Source organism: Ptychodera flava, chromosome 18, assembly GCF_041260155.1.
Source record: "Ptychodera flava strain L36383 chromosome 18, AS_Pfla_20210202, whole genome shotgun sequence".
NCBI classification, from domain to species: domain Eukaryota; kingdom Metazoa; phylum Hemichordata; class Enteropneusta; family Ptychoderidae; genus Ptychodera; species Ptychodera flava.
In genome coordinates, this window is record NC_091945.1 from 14,204,708 (window position 1) to 14,227,813 (window position 23,106).

Below are 23,106 nucleotides of genomic sequence, written 5' to 3' on the forward strand. Positions count from 1 at the left end.
AAATTAGATTTTCCCCGTAGAGTTAACACAGGGATGGCGGCCATTTTTAATTTCAAATGTTGGTGAATTTTGGATACATTTTTTACATCCATGGATACACGTATATTGTTTCTCTCGTACCAACTCCTTTTTTCTGAAAGATAATGGTTTAAAAACATTTCCTGCATGCAGTAAAGTTTGAGCAAAAGTTTCGGTTTTTCAGTTTCCGAGGCGTGTTCTACCTTAATGTCCTTATACATGTTCTTGCATAGACAACAATGTGGGAACATCAAATATCAACATCAAACACGAGAAATATTCTCAGTTATATTATTCTTGTAAATAAAACGCTAGGCCCTGCGTCGATTATGTGATATCGACAACTGGACGAAACGCAGAAGGGTTTGATCCATAGCATGAAGTGTTGCAGGGTTGATAGGAGATAGAAGCTTTCGCGCTTTTGTAGAAAAAAATAACACGACTGGTTGAGCTGAAAAATGTGTACATCTGGGATGCACGCATACTTTACTCATCTCGAAAGAACAATTAAAGGTAGAAAGTGCCTTGGGGACAGATATTCTGACTCTCAATTCCTTCCAAGACTTTTTTTTGTCTGCCGCTTGCAGGTGCTCATTTCAAAGCTCTTTTTGTAAAACAAATTCTCATCGTCTTAGTTTTTCGAATTAAAATGGTTTGTTGCCATCATTATTATAAAACGAGCACAACACATACATGCCTATGCGATTGCAAATTATAGGCCTAATCTATTTCAGTAGGAATGGAGTTTGTGTTCATGCTATCATCAACTTTCCAGCGCAACATTGAAGAGTTGTACGTCCTAGTTCAAGTTTATGGCTACGAACAAGTCTCTAAACGGTAAAACTTCAATGTCAATCGAAGATCTTATTAAGTTTTATTGTTTTCCCTTCCACATACAGCATCCTTTGCCATCCTATTTTCAGAATGAGCTTCAATCTGAATCGACAATTTTCTAGAAAATTTTCTAATATTGAAAATTAGATGGGAATAATAAATAAATGGTGTACAACTTGAACAGAAGGGAAAACGACATTTCACTGAGTGTAGGCCTAAGTGTCAACAATATCTTAAAATTACACACTACAGCGGTGAGGCCAATGATAAAAATTAAAAGGCGCAAGATTTTCGTACAGGCTAATCAGTACACGAAACATATCCTCTACCCGTACACCAGTACTTAACATATTATGTAGAACACGGACTGCATGAGACGACTGCAGCGTGTCACACAATGCTGTCGCCATTCCCCACTCCATTGGCTGTTGCTGTTGGATCCTACCATGTTGGGCTGGGGAGCAGCGACAGTCCAGTCGTTTATTTTGTAGCAGAAAATATCAATCTCCAACCTTCAATCCTGTCTACTCAGCGTTTGATTATTTTGGGAGAGGGCATTATCGCAGAGGTCGATATGGCCCCAAGACATACGCTTATTTTGCAACAACAGTTTGGTCCACGTCCCCTCCCCCGTAACCATGACCCTCGGAAAGTGTTCCCGTACCCATAGCTAGGATCCCTGGCACCATCTGTCTTTGTCTGTCTGTTTAGATATTCTTCTGCCAGCACCATATAAGGGCAAGAACAAATACCCACACCCCCTAAGGGGACTGATGTACGTCATAATCTGGCGCTACCCACGACAAATAATGTTCACGTGGGGTCTGATCGACCAATCATGGGGACAGGATGGCTGACCCCACGCGCACACATACTCGTCACTGTTCCTATTATTCCCCACCCATTAAATATTTTCCAACTGTCTGGGTCGGGGAAAGAAAAATACGCGACAAATTTCCCCCTCTAACGCCGTATTGCGGATGTCTACCCTCACTTCTGGTCACCTGGGGTAGCGAGGAAGCGGCAGGAAGAGTTGGGGACAATTTTCAGCAGCTCTTGTGGTGATACTGTGCAGACTGAACGAGACAGAATTTCCCAGCCGTCAGCCCAAGGGGTCTATTCAAACGACAAGGTAAGCCATATTATCAGGGAAAAATATTCATTCGCGACCGCATTCAAATATATTTGTGCCCGTTATACAATCTAAGTTCTCAATTTTTTGCATTGGCCCAGAACATGCCTGGTTTTCGGTTTTCTTTGACGACAGTTAGACTTGCAGAAGGATATTGTCTCATCGCTGTAAGGGGCGGACGCGACCGACCGTTCACTGTGTGCGTGCGGTGTCTGACTGCCTGTGTGGGTGATTAGCATAATAGACATCCCGCGGTCAAAGGTGAATTTTCAGTTCGAGGCCACGCACGCGTTTACTAGTTACCATACAAGTAAAACCACTGGCAAAACGGCACCGTAGTACTTCATCTCTCCTTCTACCTCCATGATCCTTGTCTACTCTAGACATTTGCGCGAACTCTCAAAACTTCATAAGGCCGAAGTTTGTACATATGCGTTTGTTTATCTAGTATTTCCAAGTTTCAATGACCAGCACAACGAAACAGCTGTTTATATCGGTTATATCACGAAAATTTGATTTTAATGACAAGTCATCATCGAGACATGCGGATGTGTCGAACGGAAATCCAATGACAATGATGGCCAGGTATCATCGATGCGATGTTCTTTTGCATTTCGCAGCTTTTCAGCAGTCTTGAGTGAATTTCAAGTTTCGCCATGAGCTGCTTTCATGAACAGTTCTTTCTAATTCTGTAAATTCTCGATGGGATTCGAACTCGCACAACGTACGGCACCCTGTCACCTAGCGAATACATCACAGTTAAACCGCTAAGCTCTCAGCTAATAAGTCAATGGTAATGGTTCAGTGTTATAAACCGCGCTGTAGTTGTTACAGTTTTTGTGACTGCAACCCACACGCTGTTGAGCTCATGAAGCACCCGAACACAAACACTCACTATCATGTATCACGCAATTCGCTCATAAATTTGCATGTATCAAAGCATGATCAAAGCCTTGAAAGCAATGAATACATCAATCGACTAGCAGTATAAGCTCAACTGCAAGCATTGTCTGTCTCATGGAGGTAGTAGGCCACTACCTCCATGTCTGTCCCAAAATATTAAAATAAATTATATTTCTGCACTACTCAGAAGTTGTCGTCGCCATACTTCTTCCTTCAAAGTAAAATTACGGGCCAAGTCAAGAGACATAATACAAATTTACCACATGTATTTTCAGATATATGAACTGAATCAACTTTCTTAGTTCTTTCAGTGTCCACTAATCCACAGTCGAGCGTAGTCCCCCACCCATGCTGACTAATCTACATGCCTGCCAAAATGAATGACAAGTGGACAATTTGAAAAAAAGATGAGATTGAAAATATTTCTGATGTGAAGAAATTAAAATCGTACATAAGTGTGATCATGAATATCTCTATGTACAGTAAAATTGAAAATAATCACGTTCTTTTCATTGTAAAGCATGTCAGACTCAAAAGCTGTTTACTCGCAATATCAGTGGGAACGAAATCAAACTTTTTCCAAAATATTAATTAATATTTATTAATTCATCCTCACTTGACAATATTGTCGTAAATTCTAGCAAAACCAAACATTTCACCAGCAGTACTCTGGTGCAGAGTCAAATTTGTTCGTGCGTTGTGGCATAGTGGTGAAGGAACTGATTGTAGTAATAATACTATATACCTTGAGCTGGTACAATGTCTATAATCCCATGGCCAAACTTCTGTGAAAGAAATTACGTTTTAACCATTGGTTGTGGTCATCCAATACCATGTGTTATGTCCTAGCTAACATGCTAACATGAAATTCTTAATACATTATTTCAGCAAAGCTTAAAGCTCTATTGAAGTACATTAATGTTATTAGTAGCACGTCTGTTAAACATATTGTCGGACATAATATTACCAATACGTAGGTCCATTTAATATTGGACATTCAGTTGTTGCTTATTACTTTGCTGACTGACGGCCCAATAATAAATAAACATTGACTAAAATTTCTATTGATCTTTTTGAACAACCATGTAAATCATCCGCTGAAAACTTGTAAGTACAAATATTTGCTGTTTTCTCAGGTATTTTCTTGATGCAGTCATGAAAAAATTGCAAAACCAACAAGAGTCGACTTGCTGAAAGACACCCCTTTTGGTCCACAAGCTCAATTGAGTAATTTCTACAATGTCTTGTTTCACCATCATGATTTTGCTCTTTGTTTAATAATGCAACAAGACAAAATTTCTGAGAAAAATAATGAGCTGTGTATGAGCATGAGCATGACATATTGAATTGAATGTTTTAGTATATTGCAATGATTCCTTCTTTCTCCTTCTCATAGAAATCATATAATCAACAGCCATGGCATCCGGGGCACCCCATCATCAGCCAACCAACTCAAGTGAACTGCAACTTTATCGGGTTCTTGAACGAGCGAATCTGCTTGGCTACTACGACAGCTTTATTCAGCAGGGCGGCGATGATGTGCAGCAGCTTTGCGAAGCCGGGGAGGAAGAGTTCTTGGAAATCATGGCTCTTGTTGGCATGGCCACCAAGCCTCTACACGTGAGGCGCCTGCAGAAAGCGCTACAGGAGTGGGTCAGCAATCCGTCGGTCTTTCAACAGCCGATAACCTCTCAGAGCGGGGGCTCGTCAACGACAAGTATTTCAACGGGAAGTGGATCAACATCGCTGGCGAAATGGACACTGCCAGTTTCTAGTTTCTCTCCGACAGTTGCATCAGCCTCGTCATCAAAGGCCAGCAGTGACAGCGCCAGCATGCAAGTTACGCTCGTCGGTGGCTATGTTCTTGATGATTCATCTGTTCAGAAATTAAAAGAGGCCGCTGAATATGTACTCAAAAGGGTCGAACCTCTGGTTGAAGAGGTTGGCAAAAAAGTTGCCAAAGAAATACAACAAATTATTGACAGGCCTAAGGATGACCCACAGCGCCTCACTGAAATTAGAAAGTATGCTGCCATCTATGGTCGGTTTGACTCCAAGAGGAAGACTGATAAACAATTGACACAGCATGAGGTGGGTGGTTGAGAATCGATCTGCACACATCTTCATTGCAATGAAAGACAAACACCATACTGTGAGCAAAGCTATATGTTGACCTGCAAGCTGCCTGTACAATGGCAGAAAGTAGAAAAGGTGATATTGTGCCAACAACAAAAGATTTCTGAACTTCGGGCAAATTAAGATTTATTCAGTGTGTTGTTACATAAGCCTGTACCTCAGACAGAAACACCTGTCACACAAGAACCTGAGAAAAGCCACATCCTCAAGCAATAGATCAACCAGCCTATCTCTATACAAAAAACAATGTGAAAACTACTCTGACATCGGAGAGAGCTCTCTTAAATGTCATTCAGTGGTGTAAAGTATATGTTTACACCTTATGTTCCATCTTACATTGTGTCATGCACATCTTTTTGGTGTTCTATTCAACTAGATGCTCTTGCATTGAAATTTATTGAATACAGATCACCATGGGTAATCGTGTTTAAATTTGTTTCAAAGTCACACGTGTGCCATAACAAACGACATTCAGATTGTCAGCGTGGATTGAACCCTGGAGCATGGCCTAATATAGCTTTTAATTTTTTTTTTTTGACAACCAGGCATCAGTCAATGAAGCCGCAGCTCAGCTGTGCGTCATTGACCCCATGTACCTTTCACAGAGGGATAAACTGTTTCCCCTAGCTCGTCAGGTGGTGCGTGAGAGTGGATACAAGTTCAAACATGGTCATTCCAGGTAATACTCAGTGTTGTATTTGCAAGTATGTCATAGTTTAATCGGTGTACTGAAAATGGGTTGTTTTGCAAGCAGAAATTTATCAAATTATTATGACTTCCTCACGTTATTCACTTTTGTCATTTTATCTGTGTAATAAGGAGTTGAAATAATACACCATGACTGTTGTTTAAATCACACATCTTATAATCTTGACTGGCAGTCTGTCCTATTAACCCTTTGAGTGCTGTAATTTTTCCCACCAAAATTTTAGTGCAACATTTTAACAATATTTACAAATTTTTCTGTAATTTTCTTGATTATTTTGGACCATACGGACATCACATTTCATTGGCTACAGGTTTTCATAAAAAATTTTGGCAAAAATCTGAAAAAAATTGACTGGGGTACATTTTATAAAGGCGACAAAAGTTGACGTTGGCGCTCAAAGGGTTAAACCATAACCCAGTTGTAAAAAGCCAAGTAGAATATCCTCTGTAGTGTAAAAATTTCAGAATCCAATTGGCTTAAACCCTATGTTGAAATGAACCATGGTACAGACGAAATGGCACAAACACGCACAGAAAGAAATGTGTGGATTTCCATGCATATGTGTACACATGAGTTTGTTTGTACCGCTATCATGTGAGTCATTTGTTATAGTGAGTCTATAGAACATGCACTTCCATTTATTCTGGAATAGTGCCAGTACTGACAGGGTTCCATAGTATTCCTTCTGTTGCTGTCGCTGCTCTCTGCACATTTTAGCTTTCTCAAAGGTACATCCATCAAACGTAAAACCTAATAAACTGCAGGGAAAACTGGTATAGTATTGCGTCATGATCTCCATCAAAATAGATGATTTATTGCTAGAGATTGTTTACTTAACAGATTACCATGAGGAGAAGTTCAAAATTTAAACTTTGTGTCTGTTGTGCTTTCTCACTATGATGGTGTGTAACCAAGCAGAGCTGGCATGTCAAGGGTTTCAAATGGTGAAGATGGACCGCCGCCTAAGAAACCTAAGCCAGCAAATTCCCATCCATACAGAGACAGTAACATTGTACCAAATCCCAGAACTGTGCAGGCAGAACTTATCAAAATCAAAAGACAGGTGAGATCGTATTTGTATATAGTACTACCGGGTAGTTAACTTTCATACTGGTTTTAGATCTCATCGCCACAAGGTCAAGTTGGTTAAAACTAGTGAAGCATAAAATGACCAATATGTTGCGTTTTAACAAAAAAATCTAACATTTCAAGGTCCCTGAAAACAGAGATCTTGTAAACACAATTTTCACGGGCGAAAAGCTTCTCTAACATACCAAGCGAAGTGGGTGAAGATAAGTATGGTTTCGGCTCAATACTGCTTTTCACTGACTTTGCAGTTAGAAAAGTGATACTGCCTGGGAGGAAAAAGGTGTAGCAGTTTTTCCCACCAAAATTTTACTGCAGCTACATTTTACCAGTTTTTATGAATTTTTCTGCAATTTTTTTTATGATTTTGGATCAAATGGACATCACATTTCATTGGCTACAGTTTTTTATCAAAATTTTGGCAAAAATCTGAAAACATTTGACTGCAACATATTTCATAAAGGTGACAAAAATTGACTTTGGAGCCCAAAGGGTTAATTAAAGATTGATGACAACTGGCAGCATGCATCATGTTTGTATCTTCACATGGCACTATATCTTTTAGAACGACTGTGAATAGTGCAAAGAGTAGCATACTTCTATAGTGTAAAACAAGATACACGTACATGTAGTTTCAAGTACAAGTACCAGTGTTCTCCCCAGGATTTTCTGATAGAGTGGTGGCTAATTTGCATAACAATAACTGTAATTGTTATGGTAATGAGTTTATATTGTTTACCAAAAATTATAGAGTGCCGGCCACCACCCTATAATAGCTCTGGGGAGAACACTGAGTACTTCAAGAATGGAAATTTTTCATTCTGTCAGTGTGCTAATTCTGGTTAACGAGAAAAATTAAGGAGTAGGTATTCATCTCTAATACATCTCAAAGTGTGCAAGATGTTGAGAGATCTATGGTTGTCACATGAGGGCGCTACATGTAAACCGTCGTTCTTCATTATAATCGTTATATTGCAAAGTGTTCCCAAACCAAAAGTTTTCTCTCGAGATAATTCCTGCACTGCCTTTGCATCTCACCAATACATATTTTTATCGGTACAATAAAAAAAGAGGTATGCGGGGGATTTTTCCATCAAGATTTCCCTGAAGTGAACACAAATGTTGATGTTGTCACCAAGCTTGCAGTGCTCATGTGAATATTTTGGGAGGAAATGAGTTTGTGAACAGAGCCCCGGGATGACAGTATTGAAGCCAGAATTTCAATTGTTTGTAGGAACGAATGAATGAAATCCAAGAAGCCTTGAAGCTGATCAAAGAGGAGCAAAAAATCATCAAGGCGAAGACTGAAAAGGCCAAAGGAAGTGAAAATTTACAGAGAGTTTATGACCTTCAACTCGAACTTGAGAAACTGACAACTCAACAACTTGTACTGATGACAGAACAGACAGACTTGATTAAACGGCAGAGAAGATCTGACAGGTGAGCACCAATTCAGAATCAGATTGTTTTGCATTTCAACCTCTGAAGTATTCGCATAAGAAAAATCCTAAAGGCACTTTGTGATATCTGACAAATGACCCATAGAAATCATCCTCTGTAGTTTCTCTTTGAACACACTTAATCTTCAAGTGTTACACATCACAAATAGTTCCCTCCAGTGTGATCTCTGAGCCAATATGATGCGCCGCCATGCAAAAAAATTGCCTCGGACACAAGCAAATTTCTTGGTTCACTCATACTTGGCTGATGCATAGAAATTTTCACAATGCCTCAGAAACGTGTTCAGAAATCGTGTTTGTTAGAGGGCTTGCTGGTTCCTCAGAAGGTACAATTAAAATTGCATCGCCTTCTCTCTCAAAACAGGGAGTCGGTGTGTTTGCTAAGGTCTAGGAAGATAGGAAAACAAGAATAGTAACCCACCACCATTTCTGTGGTCATCCTATATAATTTGGTTGATGATATTCTAAAAGGAACCGCAGTAAACCATACTGGAGTACTGGCCTGAAGAAATACATGTAATACATAGGGAATGCTCGCAGCTGTAGATCTATCATACATGTGCACAATAGTGATGTGAAATTTGCAATATTGTTCAATTTTCATGCAATCATTGTTTCACAAAAAAGTATAAAGCAAATTTGCCAACCTGGCTCAGCTGAGCATTCTCTGTTGTAGGTGACTTGTTCCTTCCTTTGACCTCGTCATCTGTTACTTATGACAAAGCCTTCAAACCGTTCAGTTCCATGGGTGAATTATTTCCCCTTTCCTTGTCCCAAGGCATATTGAAATGCTCAGTATGCAGCTAGCTAACATAGCCTGATTCTTTGCTAACTTGCTTTCAACAGATACTATGTAGCAAAAGCCAGACTCTCAGCAGAGGCAGACAGCGGTTTCTATGACAGAGATGATGGGGACGGCAGCTCGGTTGAAAATGACAACAATGATAACACAGGCATGTATGATTATTCTATTTCATCTAGCAAGTCTCCTCTGCCATAAATACCAATCTCTCATATTGTCAGCCTTTGTAGACTAGAGGTAAGGACAAACCAGGGGCAATGCCACCAATCCCTCCCCCCACTTGTGAGGATGCAGCATCTGCTTATCCCATCACGTGCACCTACCCTCACTTCTCCCCTCCCCTTCCCCCATCCCTGGTACCCAAGCATGAATGAACCCAAATTATTTTGTCCAGCAATCATCTATGGATATGACACTGACATTTACCCTGGGTGTTGTATTACAAATAAGTGATATGCTAGCTTTCATCGCAGGTTTGACCATATTTTACTCAAGTTTCTTTCACATAGAGATCTAAACACACCAGTGAACGCAATAGCACTGTACCCTATTTTGCAGAAGAGTGATAAATGGGCAGTCAACACAAAAAGTACACACTGTAAAAGACTAGACCCACTTGTGATAAGAGACTAGACCAGACTATGATCGGTACATTCAGTTGATTTTCATCGGGAAATTTAAAAGGGAGGAGATATATGCAGTCTAAATGGGCTTATATGTTCTTATCATAATCCGGCTGATTTACAAATTGCATTTCAGATTCCAATCTAGGCCGAACTTCAGCTGCATCAAGCACTGCGTCCTCTCCACCACACGAGTCAAGCAACAGCAGCAATCGAGAAAAAGGCAGTGAGGTACCGTCTTACGCACTGCCGCCCAAGAAGAATTTAGCCTCCACGCAGAAGATTCTCATGCAGCACACGCTTTTTGACGAGGGCCTACGACTCGTACAGCAGCACACGCTGGCCTACGACGACGAGTATCCTGAACTGCGCCCGGGGGGTTCTAAGAAGGGTTCGGGGAAAGTGAAACAGGAAGAGGAGGAGGAGGAGGAGGAGGAGGAAGAGGAAGAGGAGGATGAAGAGGAGGAGGGAGATGAGGAGGGAGATGAAGAAGAGGAGAATGAAATGAGCAGCAATGGGGATGATGAGATGAACGGGGCATCAGAGGCCGACAAAGCTGCACAGAGTACAATTAACGCAATCCTGAATTTACACTCAAAACCAGATCCTGTGATAAAAGAGGAACGTTCAGCTGAGTCTTAGGAGCAAACTTTGAAGAAGATAAAAACACTGAACACATATCTTACATTTATACCATGTTCCTGGAAATGCATTGCGTGCTGGTCAGCTCTCTCATTGGACAGTTAAGTACTGCAAGAGAGAGTAGTTTTTAAGGAACGACAATGGGCATGTCTGACATCGTTACAGCTACGCCGGACAGAGAAATTCCTCCGCCAGGACAGCAGAGCAACAATGTATGCTAATTTAACCAGTAGGTCAATTTGTCATTCCCATTTCACCCAGACAACTTCACCAAAGTACAACTGTAAATAGATTTAGCCAAAATTTAAGATATAGTTACTGTCAGGAAATATGTTGTGTAGGGAATTGTCACAGTATACAATAGCTGTCTCTGATATATATATCTCACTGCCAGAACACCACAGAGACATTGCTCCCAGGGAGTTGTATACCAGCATCATCCAACGCAAATTTTTGACGTATAAATATGAATCATATTTATACTTTTAACTGTTTCCAGATTTCTACGTTGGAGCCAAGAAGATTTTGGCAATAGTTTCAGGATCTGAGCAGTGTGCCCTCCTACTCTGTGTACACTCTGCACCATTTTTAAGAATATCTGGAAATTTCTCTGCGTCAGCTCAGTGCAGTACCAGCAAATTGAAATTTTCTTGGCTCAGAGAGAACTTAAAGTCAGAAGCATGTCAGTGCGGCTTGGAGGGCATGCTAGATCCGATGTCATTAATTTTGCTCTCTCTCTGTTTTCTCAGTGCCCCTAACCAGAAAGTAGCACTCCACACAAGTCTTTCTGTCGAACTGTCTTTTCCACATAACTCCTTGCTACACTCAGCAACAGACACATGCTGTGTTTAGTTCTCCCCATCTCCAGGTTTTTTTAAAAAAGAAAGATGAAGCAAAAATGTAAGTGTGACTGTGCCCATGTGTATATGTGTTCAAAGTTTTAATATAGAAATGCATAAAATTACTGACATACTCGCCCTTTGATCCCAACCATGTGATGGTACAGTTAATATACTTGTATCCCCACCTTCGCAGATTTTCTGTTTCTGGAATACATGATGTTGAAAATTTTTCAAGATCTGTATTCTAACATCCTCAATTTGAGAAGAAATTACATTTTTTTTCCCAATGTAAGATTCAACAGATGTATAACTATTTAATGTGTTTCAGCAGAAATTTTAATAAAGTGTAACAAATAAGATGTGAGTGACAGTTCATTGCTTTTGTGATGATAATCTCAATGCTGTAGTCTATTGTTTGTCATTTGTATCATTGTCTATATAAGTCAACATGTCTCTTTTTGTGTTCTTTTCAAAGCTGCAATAACTTTTAACGTATTTTCCATTGTTTTGCTTATGAAAAAACAGTTTCTTTCGCTCCCAAATATTATCAAAATGGCCAGTTTCCAACCCACTGATAGAGCCTTTGTGTATGTGTCACGCCCAAATATGTTGTCGAACGTTTGATTTTTGTCCAGATTATGATTCATGTGTCAACTGAAACACTGAATATTGGACAATGCTTTGTGCTGGTAAAGCTAATCCTTTGTATTTCCCCATACTTCAGGGAAAGGAAGAAAATGGACCTTTCTTGAACAAAACAAACGAAAATCTCAAAAGTTGAAGTTCATGTCCATTTCAAGATCCTGATTGTATTTTCATTTAATATTACTTTAACATTGCCAGGTTTTGAATTGAAACTCTGTGGCAAATCTGGGAAAGTCATATCCTATAGTGTATTTGTTAAGTACATCATATTTATATATACATGACAGCCTATTTTGCTTGTGTGTAAGGAGGTTTGTAACCACCCTATGTATAGTTTCAATACGTTTAGAACATGCTAGCATGCGAGAGCGTTTTATTCCTGTGCAAACTGCGACACAGATTGAGGAATTTTGGTTACATACGTCAACCTGATGTACACAAAACCTTGTGAGAAGCAAATTTTGAACCAAAAAAATGTTGAAAATCTATCCCAATATGTTGTCAAACTAAATTTGAGTATGTTCAAACCTCTCATATTTAAGCCCGGTCATCTGGTCGGTCTGTTCTGTATTCTGATTCTTGCTCATCTTTTCAATGCGGAGTAGCATACTTGCAATTTTTTTCAGTCTTCTTCTTTTTAAAGCTCCACTTTCAGTCAGATTAGCTAGGAAATGTGTAGTCTGTTTGATGGTATTTCAAGCAGTAACTTCTGATGTGGACAACCAGCTTGGCCACACTCTCATTGTTTATCCAGACTGATCAGTTTCAATGCAATCAGAGAATAATATGTAAAAATTGTGAAATATGGAAATGACAAAAAAGGTGTACAGTAATTATTCCATATTGCAAAAAACTTGATCTTTCATATCCTCCAAATGATTTTTGTTGGATAAAGGAAAAATCCTTCATTGTGTAGACTGGAACACTTGAGATGTTTCTTTACGTTAAAGTTAGATTTTCCTGCATAAAATTCTCTGTGAGACCTTGTTCGTTATATACTGGTACTTGAGCACAAAGTGCAGTACCAACTGGCTTTGAAGCCAAGCTTCTGTGACAGCTTTCAGAATGGTGTGCATAGTGGTTAACACAAATTTGAAATTAGTCTTATTTAATTTCAGTGATGGCTTTCGAATTCCAAGTATCGCCTCTCACCCCAACATTTATAGGGCTTTATGGTTTGTTCTCGATGAAAACGTTTTCTGTTCCTTAAACAATTGAAACAGAAATGTTCTATTTTCTGTACGGATGTCTCATTCATATGCCACAGTGCGGCTTTTGAAATTGAAATCACATAATGCTTTCACCAACTCTGTCTGTGTATAGATCATGCCACAACTTCATTCCAAACATTCAGGAGTTTTTAAGTCTTTGAGGTTCAGGCTTGGTTATAGTAATGATCAAATATGCCTTGATTGCAAACCAAACCTGACATTTCAGTTAAAAGTATCTAGCTCTACAGATGTTGGCTATCTTTGACGTTTGTTTTTTACTTAGTCCAACCAGAGTCCAAGATAGCATAGTGACATGTTGACGTTTAGTGAGTGTCAGAGACTATCTGCCACAATATGTGCAAAGTTGTAAAACACAGAAAGCATCTTTTCTTTATCTGCAAGTATGTAATATTTAATTATGAAACAAACCATGACAGATATTGTAATTGTTGTGTAAATCTATTAGTTTTATTAGGATTTGAAACAAGGGTAGACCAGTTGAAAACCTTGTGCAAAATATGGAAACGTTGCTTGAAATTTTATGTAAGTTATGCAAAGTTATTTTGATGAGAGGCAATAAACAATCGTGTTTGCATCAAATAGCATGATCTGTGGATGAATTCTATTATTCTACTATTGCTTGGCTCAGTATACATCGAACCGTAGGGTTTGGTCTCGAATCCCGAGTGATATGATTTTGCTGTTCACAGCAGGTTATTTTAACAATAAAGCACACCCCGCAACGGTATACTACGAGATTTTGACCAGTTCACGGCTTATATGCATGAGGAATAGCGAATGCATATATGAAGTGAACTGGTCAAAACCGAGTGGTACACTGTCGCTGGGTGTGATTTATTGCTATTATATCATAACAGTATATTGAAATTCTGGCATGGAACGTCAAAAAATGAGTTTTGCTCTTGCCAAGAGCACGCGTGTGTGCCAATCATGCTATATTGTGAATATAGCATGGTTGTTTTCGCGTCTCAACCAATCAGACCACTGTATTTGTACCATCAATATACTGGTATTATATAATGTTAAATACTCTCCTTCAGCTGCTTATTAGTACTACATGTAGTTCTGTTTAGTTTGTAGAATTTTGATCCCAAATGCATGTCATAATGCCACATTGTCATCTTGCCAACAAAGCCTGTAGTGTGTGATGTGTTATTGTTGACAACTGAATTTTTGTCTGTAGCAGAATTCAGCAATCAACACAAACGACCTGCTGAATTCATAATGTACACAATAGATTGTCTTTGCATGGTCTAATTATGCTTTGTACTTCAACATACTTCATGCAGAGGAAGAGGACAACGTCCTCGTTATCAAGAATAGTTAGTGAAATTGCTTTTAAAATTTACATCTATTGTACTGGTAAGTCCCTTGTGTGTATACTTACTGCTGCAATTGTACGGCATCTGTATTGTGTAAATGCAGTTTTTGTATCAGTGTAATCATGGAGGTACTGCCATGGTACCAGTATATTGCAATCATGGAGGTAGAAAGAGAGCCCTCTATGGTATAATTGAAGCAATGTAGAATGGTGTTGTGTGTGTGCCATTACCAGAACTGTATAACGTTCTCCTCGCCGATACAAATCATGTCTGGTAAAACGTAAATTTTCTGTTTAATGTGGATAGTGCTTCTAAAGGGAAGTTCACCAAGGCTGATTTTTACATATGTGCAAGGTTTGGGGTCACTTATTCCGGAAAAGCCATTTTCACCATTTAGAACTCGCTCAATAATTGTTTATTTAAGTTAGTTATTCAAATGCTATGTTACATTTCAAGACATGAAATTCACATAATGCAATATATTATTACTCGTACTGTAAGGTTATTCATAAAATACTTGGATCTATGTGCTGGTACACGTAATCCTACATTAGAGGTATCGTCATGTATTAAGGACGATACCTGAGCATATGTTTGAGAAAATAAATACCAGTCTTTTGTGAATAGCCTCATTATTATTCAACTATTTAAAATGGAAGTTCCCAGCATTAATTTGAAGAAAACTAGTGTTACCAGTATGCCTTGTGTATAATACAGTATGTCACCTGATCGTATGCTAATTAGGTACTAGTTCAGTACATCAGCTGAGTTGGCAGAACAAAATTTCTACCCGCGCAGTGATACACAGATGTTTGACTGGGTAGTTGTACACGGCTTTCCTCAGTGATAGTAAGGTACATGTTTATTGGAAAAAATGAGATCGTGTCAGATTTTCCCAGTGTTTGTGTCAAATGGCTGAGGTTGGGTCAAATAGTATCCAATAACATCAAAGTTATTGAACAGCGCATCATTGGCAATATCAGCGATTTTAAAGAACTTTCTGAGGTCCAAAGTGTTTTTTTTATGATGTATTATACTTAAACCAGTATTTATCATTTCACATCTTCGGTATCATGACTATCACTTTGTACAGAAATTTCCAAAAATTGTGAGCAGTATATAAATTTTGCAGGAGTTGCGACAACTTACTTTCATTTTCAAGTTTCCAAGGAGGCTTAGAGTAGAAATTCAAGGAATTTTCAAGGAGCGTACAGACCCAGCCTGTTTATTATTACCCATGGCAAGTGCAAGTACATGTCAATACATACATCTTCCACCTCAGCTGTGAGGGGTATTTAATCATGTAGCAGCATCGTCAGAGGGGTTGTCACAATTTTATGCTAATTGTTGTCATTGGAAAGTAATTCTGTTTCCATTTTTTATGTGTTGGCATGTACTGATTTCTACAGGAGCCTGTACACTCACAAGGTCTAGTGTCAGCATTAGCTGCTCTTTACAGACACTTGAATGATCACAGGTAAATTTAAAGATACCATTTCACCTACACATATGATCTTCAAGAGGGCTTTGCTACTCTCTGTACATTATACCCGACTAGTTTTTGATGTAACACACTCAAATCATGCCGTGTACATCTCGACCTTGTACATGAAAATGTAATTCCGTATCTTGGCAATGCGGTACGGGAAATTACTTCGACACATCTGTGGGGAATTGGACAATGTAGCCCTCACTCAGTTTTGTACAAGTATGGTAAAGCTATTGGTGTGATAACAAAATGCATGTTACACTCACGTATCGTGTAAGACCCAGTCACCTACTGAGGGTGCTACATTATATATTATCGCCTGAATACACAAGTTTATGTGCCCAGGAGCAGGTTACAATTTGCCCGACTTAGGAGGGCAAATTGTCTCCTGCTGCAAGGTTTCATAAACCCATGTATTCAGGCAATATTTTTATTACATGCCTCTTCACAGTTAACACTCTAAGACATTTAGTAATATGTAGGGCATTCTCAACCAATTTTACCATTATCAACCATCAAACAGATTTTAACGAAAGCTGAATAGCAGTGCATGTATGGATATTTTACATCTAGCGTTATCTGTCTACCTTGATGTCAAAGACCTCAAAAGGGCTTCCTGGACAGGGTTACAGTGGAAACCGGTCAGTACATCGTTCATCAGTTTGCTAACTCCCCGGACGTTCCTATTCAAATCCATGCACTGATTTGCACTCACATCGAGGCATGTAATAATCTTCTTAGGGGCTTCCACAAAGGACAGCATCAATGTCTGTTTATAAAATGTTTATGCAAGTATGATTTAATATCAAGCCATAAGGGAATTAAAAACCCACATAAAACACATCGTGTATCAGAAAGTATACAAAGGAGCAGTTTACATACATAAAATTCAAATGATGATATGTCCCTGGTGATGGAACATCACGTACTAAGTCAATGGTGCCATCTCTGCCTGGCAAAAATCATAGTCTTTTACACTTTCGAGAATAAAAATTAAAATGATTGGGAAATAAACACATTTGCCAACCAAAACACAGAAATTCGGCTTTTCATTCAGTTCACAACCATGGCCGGGTTGCTTGACTGAGTTGTCAAATATTAGATTTAATTTTCCAGAAGTAAAATAAAAGAAATACTCTCACTTGAAAAAAAAAAAAGACAAACTTTAAAATTATACAGATGAAGTTTTGCACATAGTCTACTCAGCAGATGCTATTCCTTGCATTAAATTGAATAGAACTATAAAGAATAGAAGAATAACCACAACCGAAGTCTTCTGAAAGGAAAAGTATGCCCATGAAGCTAATATCCAACAGATGATTGTTCAAAAATAAGATCTATACTAATCATTTAAGGTAGAATGCGCCTCAAGGACAGATATTTAAACTCAATTTTTACAGTTCTTTTCAAGTCTACCATGTGTGGGGGGCTCTTATAATACCTTTACTGTCTAAGTTTTTCGAATCTCAAAGACTTTATTTTCCCCCCCGGTAGAGTTGAACAGGGATGGCGGCCATTTTGAATTTCAAATATCGGCAAATGTTGGGTAATTTGTTTCTCTAGTACTAAACTTTGCAAGGTGATCGCTCATTTTTATTCATGATTTGATACGAGTATGGTTGAAAGTTTCATATACGAAAGCTTGGGCAAAAGTTTATGTTTCCACTTTCGAAGCGCATACTACCTTAAAGCCAAACGACTCAAAAACATTCACTTTGGTTTTTTTTCTTGATACTGGGATAAGATTCAGTCTCAATTCAACTGGCACAAGAAAGAAAAAATGGCAACAGGCACTTTGCGACAAAGTCGCAAAGTACAACTTTGAGATACAACTTCCAGATGATGGCCACAGCAGTTGCCATAGCAATCGGGATTAATGCCCAATCCTCACAGCATTTTCTTGCAAAGCACTTTGTGCAAAAGTTCATTGCGACTCCTCCCCAATGGACGCATAGGCGATCACAACACCATCACTAGCCAGGCTCAGTCAACCTTTGTTTCACGACTTCAGAAAACACATACAACAAAGAGCAAATTTCTTTATAATTTTTTGGTAAGTTTTTATATACACATGTATATATATGATATATACATACAAAAACAACACTGAGAATAAGTTTACACAGTGACAAGTAACAGCTAGTACACCATGAGATGTCAAGATAAAATATCAAATTTTAGCGAGATTTAAAAACAAATGGTTGTGTTTCCAAGCTTTATATTAACTACAAGTACAGTACTGACAGCAACTATATGGGTCCAGATTTAGACACAAAATATTGCAAATATTGCGGACAGAATGATATAACATATTTTGTTACGAGTTATCAACTTGCAAAGGAGTCACAAAGTCTCGTTTTGAAACTGATTCAAACAGTCTCACCTTTGAAAAATCTAAGTTTGATTCAGTGCCTCTAAAAACAAGTACATATTTTGTCACTTTGAAAGCAAAAATTCTGTCAGTTTGTTTCAAAAATTATTTTGGTCATGATTTCTTATTCTGTATAAATCTTCCATGCTTTAGCAATACTAAAAAAAGCAATAAAAACATTCTTGGCCACTTTTCAAAATGTACAATCGCTTGTTCATTTTCTTACAGTATTACAATGTGATATGCCACCAGTGAGCCATTTCTAACCATTTTCAAAACTTTATATCTTTTAAAATATTACAAAATGCTGCCAAAAGAGCATAATTTAAAATACACACACTCAGTGGTCTCATTCTAAAGTGATAGAAACATCTTTCTTCCCCAACATCACGTGTATGAAAATACTGATTAATCCAGTAAGGCACTACACCCATCTGACATCTTGCAGAGCAGTGACAGATCAAAGGGATGTCCCCTCTCTTATTCTCTCTTTAACCCGTTCACCACCATGGTTTGGCCCGAATCCATTATTATAAATGGTGAGTGTGGACCCAGGTATTTGGAATCAGGGGGTGGACAGGTTAATCCTCTCAGCACCAAACTTTGGCATAACCCTATTGTTTTCTAAAGCCGAGTTCGATCAATGTACAATAAATTCTCCTACACATATGAGTACCCTGACTTTTTCAGGTAACATTTATATGTACTACACTAACTATTTACTTACAGTTGGAGGACATCGTTACTACAGCTAATATGAGCACCGAAGTCGAACGTGACATGCATGCTATGCACCTCAGCAGTAAATTTTCAGAAAATTCTTTCAGAAAATCCTCATAAACTTCTCTGCAATGTTAAAGTACCAAACCTGACAAAAGTCATTTTTGGGCACAGTAACATACACAGAGATGAACATACTTTGTCTATGCTATGAATTTTTCCTGTCAAGTTTCTTTGGTATTTTTTTTTTCTGAATTTCATCGCAGAGAGACGAATCAGAACCTCAAGTTTTACTCTCACTGCCGAAATATCTGCTCGACGAAACATGATTTTTTAGGACGTGGATTTTTAAAAGAGAACACTGCTGAGTGAAAGCCAAAAAAATTAAAAGATGCACGTTCGAAAGTCAAAATTGAGGTGCAGACTATGCCAAGGCTTCATTAGTTTCAAGACAAACTTGACGATATGGAAACTATCGACTACGGTACAGTACCATTACTTCTTAAAGTAACACAAATGGTACCAGACACTGACAAAAGGGCAGCTCTGTTAGTCTTACAATAAACAAAATATACAAAATGCCTGGCTTGGCAGGATATAGTTTTCCGTTATCATGATCATGATCATCGCCATCATCATCATTACCGCTACTATCATCACCGTGATTATCCGTGTCAAATTACATCGTCAGCAGCTTATCTAGTTTGGCAAGACAGCCTGTACCCCACCGATCGCCTGACTGATAAAGTAATCGACGTCCTCCGCCATGATGGTCTCAAAGTCTTCCGATCCGTCGATGTTGAAGTCGTCCGTGAAGGAGATGCTGGCCAAGACGCTGATATCATCTGCTGTGAGCTGAGTGAGTTCCCCATCATCATTAGCTACGCTTGAAAAATACAGGGAAGAGCGGAAAGTGATTTTTGATTATAGATCCCCATTTGAGTTTGGCAATTTTTAACTGGAGGGGAGATATAAAAGGAGAAAAAAAAAGAGGAGGAGAAAAGGAAAGAGGGAATCAGAGGGGGAAGGGTGGGAAGAGACAGAGGGAAAAAAGAGAGAAAAACAGATGATCGCATGCTTGTTATTCTTGCTCCTTTTTTGCATAGTCATTGGGCAGTTTTCACTTGGCACTTGTATTTAATTGCTTGTTTGTTTGTTTGTTCGTTTCATGATCTGTTGCTGGTTCCTAGCGCTAGCTTGCCTGCCACTGAAATTTGACCCAGCCAGTGTTTGCTAAGCAGCAATGGGCTGATGCATACACAATATTTTAAAAGCGGGTGGCACAAAACAAGAGGCACTTTTTGGGTAAGACTTGGATTTGGACTTGTGTTTTATGCTGCAGTGATCAATTGAATGCAATTTTCTTTGAATTGCAAGCTGCCATTGCATTGCTAAGTCTGGTAAACTATACTACACTAAACTGAACTTTCAAAGGGGAAACATTACTATCTGTTAATACTATTGCGGTTATTTCACTTCTGTAACTTTGCTGAGAGCAAAACATTGCAAAACCAAAGCCAACGGTAAAAAATCTTTTGTGGATTGCTTCTGGCAAAGTTAAACAAAAATCCAGTCACTATGATTGAAATTTCTTTTGTTAAAAAACCCTTGATCAGTGAGATAATTCAAACAAGTCAGCTGTTTTGCCAAAAATAGTGCATGCAAGAAATATTATCAAAGTTGCAAGTGGAACAAATCCAGAATAACTGTAAGTCAGTCGATACAAATTTATCCATACAAGAAAAGTTAGTAACATACTATGTGGAAGTGATTTTTATTCTCTGGTCCCAAGAGTGAAGTAAACAATCAACTTCCGTAAATATAGATGAGCATAGTCATTTAATCCTTTAAGTGCTGTAATTTTTCCAATTTTTTACGGATGTTCCTGTGAATTTTTTGATAATTTAAAACCAAATGGACATCACATTTCATAGACTACAGTTCCTTATTAAAATATAGACAAAAATCTCAAAAAAATTGACTGGGTATTTTTAAAGGCGACAAAAACTAACTTTGGCGCTCAAAGTGTTAATGAAGTAAGACATTTCACAGTTATTTGACTAGCTGAATATTTGCGTGCTAGGATGTGCTGAGCAGGCAAAAACTAGGATTGTTCATGTGCTTTTGGGGGTCAAAATGAAAACAATGAACAGTCCATTATGACACAATCTCAAAATCACATCAAAATGTACTGTTTCAGGGAGCTTTTGTTCGAAATGCTTGAGACACTGTCCTGTCTGAACTGGAAGATCTGTCACCTGAGGGCGCTCATCGCACTCTCTTCTGAAGCGGAAGAGAATGTGTGCAGCCCTGCTTTTGTATGCAGCATGGCTATTCCCATGCAGAGGGAGATAATGCATAATTTTGTAGTCTAATACAGGGCCTCAGTTGACATCAAACTAGCTTTGACTTTCCACTTAGCTCAAAAATAATGAGAAATACAGAGAAATATTAACAGTATATGAACAGTACTAATTTATGAAACAATACAGAATTTGTTTTAGTGACAAGAAAAAGCCATGATGATGATAATATTGGGTAAAATTTTATTTTTCCTTTTTAAAAAGGAAGACTCAGTTTATAATCTCTGGCCCATGCAGAGACCATTACAATTCTGCCAAGTTTCTTACAGGATTAAGTAAAATATGACACTACTATGACAATGTCTCTGAACATAGTGACTGCAGCCACAGAGGATACAGCTCCATAAAAAAATTGTGTTTTCCATAAAACTGTACCAAGATATGGGGTAAGTTGGTTGTCTTTTATTCTGATGCTGGCAGTACTTGGATTCTGATGCCAGCTGTAATCATTTTGATAAATCTATCAAATATAGGCAAATATGAATAATATTCTGGGTTAGCGGCTTGGAATTATCAGCAATGGGATTACACAAAAAACACAAGTTGATTTCTTGGCCCAAGTTCAAAATGAGTGACTTTTTGTATACAATCTGAAACCTATTCCAATGTGCAATCGCAATATCATTTTAAATGCTCCTACTATATAGGAATGAGATGGTAGCACTCTGACCTTCACCCTTTGACCCCTGATCTGAACCCTTGACCTCATATCTCTGGAAAAACTCACTTTGCTCTAGTCAGTGTAAAACCCACACTTGTAAGCAATCTCAGTGCGAATGTGCCATCGAATTCACATTCCTAAATGTGAAATTTTTTCCATCCATCATGATATTGTGTCCTTTGACAGAGTTTTGTATTAATATGTCCTACAGCGTTGATTCTTCAATATGTCTGATAACATGCTTGACTGTATCAGACTCGCCAACTTCTGAATATTTTGATACACCTTTCACCTGTGTGGGTTTTCCAAACTGACTAGGGCATGCCACGGACACTTAATAAATGGCATTACCTATTCAAATCTGTCATTGTGGTGTCTGTACTCATGGTACTCTGTACTGACGCTGGATTGCTGAACGTCGACGGTGAGAGCGGCTGCTCCATGGGTCTGGGAGTGGGTGGGCTCATTGGACTGCCTTCACTGCTCATACCAGACACACTGAAACCAGATCACATGAATAAATTAAGATCGCACGGATGCATTGTCATGATTACTTTCTATGAACAAAATAGATTTCTAGTGGCAGAGAGCTGATCACAATTATATCAGCTGTTACTGAATGTCAAGTTCATGCATGACATTGGATGAACAGACATAAAACTGGATGACTCTCCTTTGCATGCTTTCATCCCTTATCCCACCACGTCCATATGTGACCAGCACATTAAGTTGGTTAAAACCATTGAGGTATGGCAAGTCCCACATGCTGCATTTTAATAAGAGCTTGAATATTTGAGGGACCGTGAATACCGAAACACTGTTCATATCTCACAGCACTAGAAAAACACTGTGACATTGACAAGCTAATAAAAAGGTCCTGTAATGTTAAACTTACCCTGCAGGTAGTTTAATTGTACTGACAAGCCCTGATAGGACATAACCATCTTTGTTGGGTTGCTCTGCTGTAGAATGAAAAAAAACAACAAAAGCAAAATGATAAGATCGCAAAGAGATTTGTATGAAAATTATTAATAATCTCCATTTCTAGTTTTATTTCATTTGCACTTGAGAGATTATCCGCCATGGGTTCAATATTTCAGAGGATTTAATATTTCA

General features: G+C 38.5%; 2 protein-coding genes across 5 annotated transcripts in view; one reads left to right on the top strand and one right to left on the bottom strand.

The window, feature by feature from the left end:
- The first annotated feature begins 1,549 nt into the window (after positions 1 to 1,549).
- On the top strand, positions 1,550 to 13,648 carry LOC139116925 (NGFI-A-binding protein 1-like). 2 transcript variants are annotated; one of them, XM_070679659.1, is made up of 7 exons: positions 1,550 to 1,984; positions 4,284 to 4,978; positions 5,569 to 5,702; positions 6,651 to 6,795; positions 8,053 to 8,258; positions 9,125 to 9,231; positions 9,840 to 13,648. In XM_070679659.1, the coding sequence occupies exons 2-7, from the start codon at positions 4,304 to 4,306 to the stop codon at positions 10,343 to 10,345; spliced, it is 1,773 nt and encodes a 590-aa protein (XP_070535760.1). In that variant the 5' UTR covers positions 1,550 to 1,984; positions 4,284 to 4,303; the 3' UTR covers positions 10,346 to 13,648. The 2 variants fall into 2 exon arrangements, with proteins under 2 accessions (XP_070535760.1, XP_070535758.1); XM_070679657.1 differs by having other exon boundaries at positions 1,756 to 1,984; positions 6,648 to 6,795.
- A 2,999-nt stretch (positions 13,649 to 16,647) lies between these two features.
- LOC139116928 (signal transducer and activator of transcription 5B-like) overlaps positions 16,648 to 23,106 on the bottom strand; it is a 32,396-nt gene continuing 25,937 nt past the window's right edge. The window contains exons 21-23 of one of the 3 annotated variants that reach the window (XM_070679663.1): positions 22,886 to 22,952; positions 22,342 to 22,488; positions 16,648 to 19,847 (exon numbers count right to left, since the gene is read on the bottom strand). In XM_070679663.1, the coding sequence (XP_070535764.1) occupies positions 19,844 to 19,847; positions 22,342 to 22,488; positions 22,886 to 22,952 (218 nt within the window). In that variant the 3' untranslated portion in view covers positions 16,648 to 19,843. Of the gene's footprint in view, positions 19,925 to 22,341; positions 22,489 to 22,885; positions 22,953 to 23,106 lie in introns of all 3 variants that reach the window. The other 2 variants (XM_070679662.1, XM_070679664.1) reach the window with 2 other exon arrangements.